Genomic DNA, 11378 nt, shown 5'->3' on the forward strand with positions numbered 1-11378 from the left:
CACACACACACACACACACATTATGTGATCAACTTCTTCGGTAATCCCATGTTTATAGACCACCATTTCAATTAAGAATATGAGAATTAATAGTATTAATGTCTTGTCCTGAGTCTTTTGAAACTTCAGCCAAAACTGATCAGTCTTTCTCCATATGCATAGCCATTTTATTTCAGGTACTGTAGAAGAGTTTTGAAGTAGAAGCTTAGGCCCAAGTTGAATAACCTGTGGTTAGCATAATAGGGCAATAATTGTTATGTTAAAAATTAATAGGGTAAAAGTAGTGCAAAGAGGGGAGTGATGTAGACTACAGTGAATACGTTTGGAAAGCAAACCAGATGCACCAGGACCTCTTCTTCCTGGCCATCCCCTTCAAAGATGCCCACCATTCAGAAGACTGTTCCCTTTCACACATCTGGCAGGAGCTAAGCCTGAAAGCTCCCTGACTTCTCATGGAATCAACCAAAGTTGACCCGAGGAAGCAATTACTTTCCATGCAGTTGATGCATCAAAGAGCTGAATTTTCAGTATGAACTTAGACTGGTTCAAGACAGTATCCTCTAGGAAGGACTGGGTGCCACAGGGAAGAAGGGGACATTCCATGGAAAACACCAGAAGGTGGCCCAAGTGCATAAGAAGGAGAAGAAAGAGAGAAATGGTGACAAGAGAGAAATCCATGGGAGACACTCCTGACTCTGCATACCTGTGGGTCATTGGAAAAGTGTTACCAGGACACAGCCTCTGCCCTGACCCTGAGTGACTATCAGACAGGTGAATGAATCCTTCTACAAAATAAATTACAGTAGGTCCAAATTTTATGGAAAATGTTGTTCATTCTCACATGTTAAACATGCACAATCTGGTTTGGGTGCTGTGACTAGTAAGTTTGATATATACTTTGTGGAGCTACAATCTGTATTTAATACAGACAATGTTGCACAATAATTTCTGCTCTGAGCATTTTAAGTTACTCTCTAATCATTTCTCTCACAGGCAAGAAGAGAAACCCAAAATTTATACTATAGGCATTAACTAAGTATATGGAAGTTGTTTTAAAAATGCATCATAAGTACTAGAATCAATGAATGTTAATACACTACCATACAAAAATGAAGTGGACAAAATTTATTCTGTAAAATTATACCTTACTAACATAGATGTGTATGACACTCCCATTCCTCTATGAGTTCTATGAACATTAATCCATGCAGGTAGGCACACAGTACATGACAGCTGGATACACACTGGCTCATAGCCAAACCTCGGAGGAGAGGATAAACTGGCTGGCCTCATATTTTTTCAAATATGAATGACAAAATGCGCTTCATGGGTACTCAGAAATGTACCTTGAGCCATCCAAGAAGATATGCAAACCTAATTCATAAATTATAATGTCATCCTCTATGATTAGTAGTTTTGATTAAGTAGTCATTTCCTCTTTGTTCAGGTGATGATTTTCAAAGAGCATATAAACTCACGACAAAGAACCTAAGAAAAGGGAAGAAATCAGAGGGTACCGAACCTCGCTTATTGTGTGACTTAGCTCAGCCGTACAGGTTCTCTTGACCACCCTTAAAAGTCCATCAGTCCTGCTCCTCGGGCCAGGAAGAGAACCACGCCGCTGTCTCAGAGCCGCTCCCGGCAGCAGAAAAGGTTCAGCATGCAGTTGCCTTCCACCTTCTCGTTCTCCAGGCACGCCCTCCTGCACTTGCCCCGACCAAGCCTGCAGGTCTCGCAGACGCTGCCCTCACCTGCGCGAGAAACAGCCGCTGAGATAGAAACCCTGGTGCTCCGCAGAGATGGGGAGCAGGCCAGAGGCCACCAAAACAGAGAAGATTTACACATGTGATTAGAAAGACTATTTTCCAGGCTTTGCAGGGAAGCTCTGCTCTTTGCAGTATGGAGTCGGGGAAGTTTATAAACAAGAGCGAACCACAGTCCCTGCTCCGCAGCTGTCAGTCTCACGTGGGATAAAAGCAAACACCAAGCAGATAAAATAACATGTGTGTCCTAGAACTACCCACGGAGAGTCCCCTAAATGTAAATAAGAAGGATATTTTGTAGTTATGAGTAGATTGTTGAAGACAGTGAAGAATTTTAGGCTCATTTCCTATTTCGGGGTCGTAGTGGTCGTGTGTTGCGATGAATTGCTTATCTCAGCTTGTTCATGTGTCCTGTGGACATCCTAGAAATATATGCCTACATTTTTAATTTGGCTAATGGTCAAATGAAATAAACTATATGAGAATGTTTGAGTTATAATAGCGCCCATCTCACAGGTTTGTCCAGAAGAGCACATCGCCCTGTCTGTGCACAGCTGTGAACAGAGCGCCTGATATAGTCGGTAATCAGTTAGGCTCAGTTAGCCTTAGTATTTCTCACCCTGAAACGCTGTCTGAACTCATTTCAGTTTTGTCCACAGTTACCCAGGAAAACTTTCGATTCTGTCTGCAAAGTGCTAAGCCCAAATGCTATAAAAATATTGTTCAACATCACATGTTAAAAACGATCCCGTATAATATGGCCTGAGAAAAATATCTGTGGGCTGTTCATCATAAAGAGCTCTTTTGTAATGACAAGGAGTTTCCATGCAACCATCCTCACTATAGTAGTTGATCCTCCTTTCACGAGAAGATGGAGTTAAAGTGGAATTCAAGCAATTCCTCTTTCACTGCTATGCCTCACTTTGGATCAAGGATAACTAACCAGGCCAGAGTTCCTAGGAGAAAAGAAAAAATGGCATAGGAGGCGCTTAACTTACCTGCTGGAAATAATGGGGCATAATCAAGTCCTGCCCGGCAGCCTAAATGTAAAATAAAACACACTTTAGAGATGAATGTCAGCGGAGAAGACAGCACTGTAAAAAGGGTTCTCACATGTGACACGGAACGTTGGAACTGCTGGTGACAGAGATGTGATTTTATTCCATTTTTTCAGGACAGCACCGTAGCAACCCATAGAGCAAGTCACAGGGGAAAGAGAAGCAGGAGGAGGAGCAGGAGGAGAGGAGGAAGGAGATGGAGAAGCAGCAGCGACATACACTTTTGACTCTGAAAATATGCCACTGCAGAATCAAGAAATTTCTACGAGAAGCACTGCGAGGATCTGAATTTTACTCTCCGTTTTTAGGTGGCCGTGGGAGAAATCATGGCACTTTCTGCTCTGCCTCCTCAAAACCCATCCGTTTTCTCTTACCTGACGGCAGTTGGGCCAAAATGAAAAACAAAGTGAAGACAAAGTAAACTATCTTCCTGCTTGGGGCCATCTCTAAGGGGTGACTTTTCAGAACAGCAGTACAGGGTTTCTTTCACAGGACAGGAATCTTATTTATATTTGAAAGTAATGGGGCATGCTCTTGGTTAGTGAAGTGAATCAATAAAGAAGACACAATTACATGCTCCATGTCCCAAGACCAAAGGCTGGTATCACATTACTAACCTTGGCATCGAGAAGTCATATATTTTGGAGAGTCTGACTGTCTGGTGATGATAACGAGCTGAACAGCCAGCTAGGAACTGGAGGCCCAGGGGTCACGAACAGTTCTGCCAGAGCAACGCAGGGATGAAGACCCAGTTACTGCTCTCATCACTTCTAGGTGGTTTTCCTTGGGAAAACCAAGAAACACTTCATATACTCCGCTCTCATCACTTCTAGGTGGTTTTCCTTGGGAAAACCAAGAAACACTTCATATACTCCACAGTCATACTTCTTTCATATACTCCAGTCTGCAGTGAGGATCCAGGATGACACTGATGCAAGTGTCCTGAGCCTACCCAGTGCTGGCAGAGGCCCAGTGAGACCCTGAAGAGATCAACAATGGTGTGCACTGACTTTCCTTCTTTTCGGGTTCATTGTCTATCAATACATCAGGACAGAGGGTAGCATTCATTTTCCCAAGTTAACTCTGACTCTCTGCTTACAGCACATGATGCCCCACACATTAAGTACATCTTTTGAATTCATTAAGAACAGGAGTATCAGAAGTAACATTTACATCACTGTCCCCTTTCCAAGTAAATCATGCTTATCACCACCCTGTTGCCTATATCTATGTGATGTATTGTCCTTCATTTGGGGTTGCAAAAATAGAACAATTAGAAAATATACACTATGAAATCAGACAGACTTGCCAAGGTCATGATCCAGAATAGAACACCTAACTTTTTCAAACTCAAGTTCTTCATGGTTAGAGCGAGTATACAACGGTAACGCTTGCTTCACAAGGTATTTTAGAGAATGGAGCTTTACAAGGTTTATCAACTGCTTAGCAGAGTATCTGGTTACTGGTACTGCTGCTATCACAGTCATACTTCTTTCTACACGCATTTCAGACAACTTTTCTGCATGCTATCTTTCAAATCCAGTAACTCATAGTGAACCTTCCCTGACCCGTAAAAGGCACTTGTATTGCTATTGTTATGGCTGTTGTTGTGACTCGCAGATATTTCAGCTTCAGAAGCCAGGCTAGTAAATGTACACACGGAAGACAGAGTAGAGGGCTGAGCCCCTGGACTCTCAGCCTTTAGACTGTGGGTATCTGTGTGTATGTACATACCTGCATGTGTGTATGTGTGTGTCTGTGTATCTCTGTGTGTGTATGTCTGTGTGTGTATGTCTGTGTATGTCTCTGTGTGTGTACGTGTGTCTGTGTATGTCTGTGTGTGTCTGTGTGTGTCTGTGTGTGTCTCTGTGTGTGTGTGTCTGTGTGTGTGTGTCTGTGTTACTAAGGATGGACCGTGGGGTCTTTACAGTAAGCTACATTTAAGGTTTTTAAAAATTTCTAATTTTGAGGCAATGTCTTAGTGAGTTGCTCGGGCAGGTTTTAAATTCACAATGCCCCTGCCTTACTCTCCCAGAGTGCTGGGATCACAGGTGTGTGGCCCTAGGCCATACACGTGTCTAACAACCAGGCGTGGGGACGGCTTTGTGGGTGTATCATCAAAGCACACAGTCCTTGCCCCCTCACTGGGGGCTTAACGCTCTCTGGTCACTGTATTAAAATTCTAGTAAGTTAACGTTCCAGCTTTAAATTTCTGATGCGACAGTGCAGCAGGCACGGGAGTTTGAGCCTCAGCTCACCGGCAGTCCAGACTTCCTTCCGCTCCTCACCTTCCTAGGAGAGTGCTTAGCCACCTGTGCTGTGCCCTCAGTGTACTCGGCCCCACCTGGCCTCCCCTTTGCACACCCGGCCAGCACACTGCCCACACTGCAGGGACCTGAGTGAGTGTGCACGGGGTTGGAGTTGAGGTCCTGAGCCCTGGGTGCTTTGCGCGAGGGGTTGTGCTCATCAACCTCTTCCTGGACCCACAATAGCATGGCACAGACAGGCAGCCTGGCAGGAGCATGCTTGTCAACAGCTTCAAAGTTAGCAACTGCCACATCCCAGCACGGAGGCCTGGTGTCCTTGGGAGCCACCCAGTCACTGCTGAAAGACACCTGGCTCGACTCCGGCTAGGGCAGGGCACACAGGCGCAGCAGCTGGTTGGAAGACTTAAGAGCAGGCTGTGGGCCACACAGAGGCATACAGCAGGGACTCTGTGGGTATCCCCAGTGGGGCACCTGTCTCTGGAGGACCCCTGTGCCCAAGATACTATGACGGTAAACAGCAAAGAAAATCACTGTGGTGCGTTACAAAGTTTGAGCAAAAGCAAAAGCTGTGTGTTTTGATCGTTTTAACGTCACTTTTTTTCTGGGCAATCCTGCATTTTCATTTTGCACGAAGCCCACCAAATTAGGTATCTGCTCCTGATCTGGAGTTAACTTCCAGTCTTAGGAAAAGAAGAGGACATTTGATCTCCTTAATGCCAACCCGAATGAAAGATCTTACTAGGAACCCCAACCCCCCTTTGCTATTTGAATGGGCCCAAGGTGGCCCCTGAGGTCTTTGACTCATTAGCTCACAGCTCTCTCTCCAAACTAAGGCTTCCATCTCCAAGTAGGCCAAATGCAGCTGAAACAAGCATGTGTTCATCTATTTAGTGCCCCTCTGTGTTGCATAGGCCACAAACTGCACCCAACGTTCACTGTTTGTGTACTAGGAAACCGCGCAGCTACAAGACCCCAAACCACTCCTGCCCTTTGGAGCAGTCTAACCCAGAGAGCCCCCACCTTCCTGTTCGACAGCAGCATGGAGACATGCAAGCCCCTCTGACGATCGTCCCCCTCCGGAGCTGCTATGACTTGGTCTTCCTCATGGTGGCCTCCCAACACTGTCTCCAGATGGTCTTCTAGGAAGGGCAACCCCTTTCATGAAATTTGGCCGTCCTCCCACAAAGCCTAGTGTGTTGCCGTCTCTTTGTCCTGCCACCTTCCGATCAGCTCCATCTGGAACTCGGCAACCCACTCGTGTGTACAGAATTCACTCAATCAAACGGGCTTGCTGCTTCCACAGTGTGAAGAGGAGCCTCCTCCTTGAGCAGTTCAAGAAGCCACAGCTTGCACAGGACAGCTTGTTGTCTATTGTGAGAACTCAGGGAAGATGTTACAAAGATGAAGCCTGAAGAAGCAGCCGCATGAAACCAGGAACATACAGTGGTGTTTCCATTGCCACAGGAATATTCATTTTTCTCATGGGCTCAGTTAAAATTCTCTTATATTTGCAGCCTTAGTTTGTTCACAAGTTAGACTCATTCTGCGACAGAAAAAGATGCAATAAGTAAGACAAATGTAGTGCATAACTGAAAACGTGGGGAAGTTTATCTTTTCTTGTGCATGTAAATCTTTTTAGGTGAGGTTTGGAAGGGAGTAGGTGGACTGCATACTTTCAATCTGTCATTCTCAACTAGGTTATTCATAATATAGAACCAATGTGGGCAGAAAACTAACAAAGATAAAGAACACACTGAGATACTCTCTAATTCTTTCTTTTAGTAAAAGTTGTTTTGTTAGAAAGATTGCACAGAGCTCTCCTATGCCTTCCCCAAGGCAGTCAAAGTATTGACAACCTTCGTAACCACTGCACCTTCTTCTGCATCAAGGAGCCCACGTCGGTACATTCCTGCTAATTAAAATATGGAATTCAGGTGTGTTCACAGGATTTACCGGGGTTTGGGATTGTGGGAAGGAAAACACTGAAATGAACGGGGTTTTTCCCATCCAGAACTTCAGGTGTGCAGCATCTCAGCAAGAAAGGTCGCTGGCAGTGTCGACCTAAGTGGTGTCTAGACGGTTTCTCCCTATAAAGCCCTTGTTTCCTTTCTCTATATTCTGTTCTTGGGAGGTGAGTCATTTTCATTCACACCACTTGGAGTTCCTCTGATAAGTGCTCCCTTTTCTCACATTGCTTCCTCTTTCAAACCTTGATCTCCATCGGGACATGAAGGAGTGAACGGAGGAGCCCATCCAGGCCGCAGAGGCAAACATGACGTTACTACCACAATGATCTTCTCCTGTCTTTCAGGGTTCTGCTTTTTAACAAATGCTCCTGAGATCTCTCACCTTCTCAGAGTGGAGTGATGAGGAAGTTTGCTTCTCTCTCCAATTTGATATTTCCTTAAGGAAATAAATACCACTCTCCATCTCACAAAGGAGAAGGTTAAAACTGGGTAGCTCAAGCCTTTCTCTGCCCCCACGTAACAGATTTAGCCCAAGTCATAAAGGGACGGGAAGGAGCTGGTGGGAGTCTGTAACTCTGGCAGTGCTTTTCTTCAAGGAGAATGACCTCACACCTTAGATGGAGTTTTTACCGGGGATTTTAAAGGCTATTTGGATTTTAATACACATTTTAACAATGAAAAACTACACACACAGACTTAGTTCACATCCAGTAAGTTCAAATGTACCTAGGACTCAATGGGACTGTGGGTAACACTTAAAGTCGGCAGCATACAGCAAGATCCCCCTTTTCTTCACAACAGTGAAGTAGATTCTCGAGTCAGTCCCTTTGCCCAGTGCACACAACTCTGAAAGCTGAATCTGCAGCCCAGGCTCTGCCTGACCAAATGGCGCCAGCGTGCTGTACTTTCCCTCCTGCTCTATACAAGCACACTGAAGCCACGGGCAGCGCAGTGAGGGCTGGAAGGACAAACCTCCACCTCCAGACCCTGGTTCTCCTGCCACAGTCACACACATTCCGTCCTCCAGGTCTTCCCTACTCTGTTCTGTCGTCCTCCCCACTTTGCCTCTCGGGCACTTTCCAGAATTAGAAAGAGGAGCCGTAGACAGACACCCACTGAAGTCTGGGAGCGCTACGTAGCAGAGCATGGAAAACTCTCCTTCCTGCCAAGCCTCGCTGATCAAGATGCCATTCAATCTGCAGAAACCTATAAATGTGGGTGCTGGAGCCCTTTTCTCAGGGACGTTGTGCTGATCCCTCAGTCCTCTCCAAGCCATGAAGACGGTCCTCTCGCTCTGTGCTGTTCTTTTCTTTCTGGCCCCAGGTAAAATGAGCCTCTGTGTAGGGAAGGAGATCAGACTGGGGTCTCTCCCTGGGAATGCCTGGGCATGGTGAACCCCCAAATGCAAGGGTGCCGTTGGCCTGGCAGCCCTGCAGGGGAGCACCGGCTGGAGAAGGGCACTTTTCTGCACCTTCCTACGTGCTTTGCATCTTTCAGTATTATCTAGGAAAGACTGTCACAGGGTTGGATAAAAGCAGCCATGACCTGAAAGATGCCATGTGTTGCCTGGGCTCGTGCTCCCCTCAAAAAAGAAAAGAAAATGGGGAATAAATTAAAAGCAAGGGGAAAACTTTACAAATGTAAAATGTGTGTGGATTTTTAAAAGTATGATTATGGGCCAGATGTGGTGCTGCATGTCTGAAAATCCAGGAGTCTTGGACATCGAGGCAAGAGGGTCACAGGTTTGAGTTCAGCTAGGGCAACTCAGTGGGACCCCATTTCAGCATAAGTAATGAAAGCACTTACAGCATCAAGAGGACAGAGAAGCACAGGCCATTGCAGTGGGAGCCGGAGCTCTCTGGACTTTAGAATAATCTGGGTTATACTTTTAACAAGTGCTGACGCTAGGTACCATTGCATAGAGGGCACTCGCCCATCTGGTTACAAATTTCACATAGATACAAATTACGTGCTATATTGGCAGTAAATGCAGTTTCTCTGTTCTCTGTTCTCAATTGCATGGACCTCAATTAGGCTAGTCTAAAGTGCTGGTCCTGACGAAGGACCTGTCCTTAATGCGAAACAGGCTGCTCTGACCGCTGGTGTTGATAAGGTCTTAAGGCCAGAACTGGAATTCCATGTAGAAGAATGGACATTAGGGAGACCGTCTCTGCAGCCTCCAGGTGCCTGTCCTCGCAGCCTGGAGAAAAATGACTAATATCTAGGGCATATAAAAAAATATGGAGAGAAATCAGACGACTCTTCCTCCTGGAGAAATCAGATGACTCTTCCTAGCAGGCTCTCTCTCTACTTCCGGTCTACTGCCCAAACTTTTTTCTGTCTCGTGCTCCTTTGTTACTGTAGTCCCAAGCTGTTTCCAGTCTCAGTCCACGCACTGCTCTCACCGAAAAGCAATCTTTCAACATACATTGAGGAAGTTCTGGATGAGTTGGCATAAATTATTTTTATTCGTACACGTTTGCAGTTCACAATAAGTCCCTCCCCTGGGGGGAGTTGGTAATGTACATAACACATCCTCATTCCTCTTTTCATCCCCTGTCCCCCTCCCCCCTTTACCCATCTCTTGATCCCCTTCCCACTTCGGAAAGATCTGTCTCCCTACTTCTTATCTCTTTTATTTGGCTCTTCGCTTATAAGTTGGGTTTCTTATCCAAGAGAAACTATGAAATAGTTAACCTTGTGCGTCTGATTTATTTTATTTAATATTATTGTCTCAAGGTGCAGACATTTTCCTATTAATGACTCATGTTTAATCTTTCTTTACTGCAGTATAGTACTCCATTCTGTATAAATATCACATTCTCTTTATCCTTTGATCTGTTGATAATCATATGGGCCAATGCCAAGATTTAGCTATAATGAACTTTCTCCTATAAACATGGATAAGCATGTATCTTTGCACTATGATATTTTTAACTTTTTTGGGAAGATAACTTGAAGGGGATAGCTGGGTCAAATGAAATGTCTAGTTTTAGTTGGGGGGCATTCTATAGTGATTTCCATGGCAGTTGTATTAGTTTACATTGCCATCAACAGTATGGAAGGTTTTCTCTCTTCATGTAGCTTTGCTAGCATTTGTCATTATTTGATTTCTTGATGATGTCTGTTCTTTCAGGGGTTAGATGGAGTCTCAGTGTTGTTTTCACTTGCATTTCTTTAATGGCCAGTGACGTTGAGCATTTCTTTCTGTGTTTATTCACCACCTCTACTTCTCTTGTGAAGCAGCTTTTCATTTTACTTGCACATTTTTTGGTTGGGTCTTTTATTTCAGCGGTTCTAAGTTTTTTAGTTGTTTATATGCCCTAGATATTAGTCATTTTTCTGCAGAACAACTGGCAGAAATTTTTTCATTTTGTAGATTTTTTTTTCACTCTGTTTGTTGTTTCTTTGATATGCAGAAGCTTTTACATTTGATATGAGACCACTTGTTGATTCTCAGTGCTATTTCGTATGCAGCCAGTGTTGTGCCTATGTCTATGACTTCAAGAGTTTTCAAAGCACCTATAGATTTGGATAACAGAATATTAGCCTTTGTTTCCTGAAGCTCTGCACAGCCTAGTTAAAAATGCTTGAAGACAAATCAGTTCTTCCCAGTTTTCACATTATGTAACAACAATAAAAAAATAGAAATACCATAGAGAAAGAATTTCCCACATTTCATCTATTGATAGGGTTAGGCACTAAGCAAGCCTACAAAGAAATCTTCACTGACATTTTTTGCCTGTACTAGCTGGTAAGCAAACACAAACACGGTTGAAAAAGAATAATCTAGTTGGCTCTTTCCCTTCTGTAGCCAAGAATGAACTTTTTGATGGCAAATGCCACAAGCTTAAAGGAACATGCAAGAGTTCATGTGAGAAGCATGAAGAAATTGTTGCTTTTTGCCAGAAGACTCTAAAATGCTGCCGGATAATCCAGCCCTGTGAGCTGAGTGCAGACAGCAGTGAAGACTGAGGTGAAGACTGAGTGCAGACAGCGGTGAAGACTGAAGACTTCAGCTGTCCAGGGAGACGTGGGAGACCCCGTGCTTCTGTGTACTCTGCTGTAAGCAAATACTTCAATAAAAAGTCAGTAACTTTTTTGATCACCGTCATGTGCTTTGTTAGATCAGAAAACATGTCTATCTAAACCTGACCAGCCTTCCCTCCTGCTTTATTTTTTTCTAACTTTGTGATGAGATAACTGTCCCAATGATAACTAAATTTCTCTATAAAGGAGGACTAGAAAGAAATTAGGAAAACAATACCATTTATAATAGCAGCAGGAAAAATTAAATATTTAAGAATTAACCAAATCAAAGAA

At 44.2% G+C, this 11378-nt stretch overlaps 2 protein-coding genes across 2 annotated transcripts; one reads left to right on the forward strand and one right to left on the reverse strand.

Annotated features, from left to right (window-relative positions):
* Window positions 1-170: 170 nt before the first annotated feature.
* LOC102004135 (beta-defensin 105-like) lies at window positions 171-3293 on the reverse strand. The gene is made up of 3 exons (XM_005373832.2): window positions 3196-3293; window positions 2762-2803; window positions 171-1751 (listed from the first exon to the last, which is right to left on the reverse strand). Exons 1-3 carry the CDS (start codon window positions 3263-3265, stop codon window positions 1627-1629), a joined length of 237 nt encoding a protein of 78 aa, XP_005373889.1. The 5' UTR covers window positions 3266-3293; the 3' UTR covers window positions 171-1626.
* Window positions 3294-8316: 5023 nt separating this feature from the next.
* LOC102021075 (beta-defensin 106A-like) lies at window positions 8317-11114 on the forward strand. The gene is made up of 2 exons (XM_005373912.2): window positions 8317-8378; window positions 10870-11114. The coding sequence occupies exons 1-2, from the start codon at window positions 8330-8332 to the stop codon at window positions 11028-11030; spliced, it is 210 nt and encodes a 69-aa protein (XP_005373969.1). The 5' UTR covers window positions 8317-8329; the 3' UTR covers window positions 11031-11114.
* The last annotated feature ends 264 nt before the right edge of the window (window positions 11115-11378 follow it).

The sequence above is a fragment of the Chinchilla lanigera genome, unplaced genomic scaffold (assembly GCF_000276665.1).
Source record: "Chinchilla lanigera isolate Chin_1 unplaced genomic scaffold, ChiLan1.0 scaffold00002, whole genome shotgun sequence".
Classification (NCBI taxonomy): Eukaryota; Metazoa; Chordata; class Mammalia; order Rodentia; family Chinchillidae; genus Chinchilla; species Chinchilla lanigera.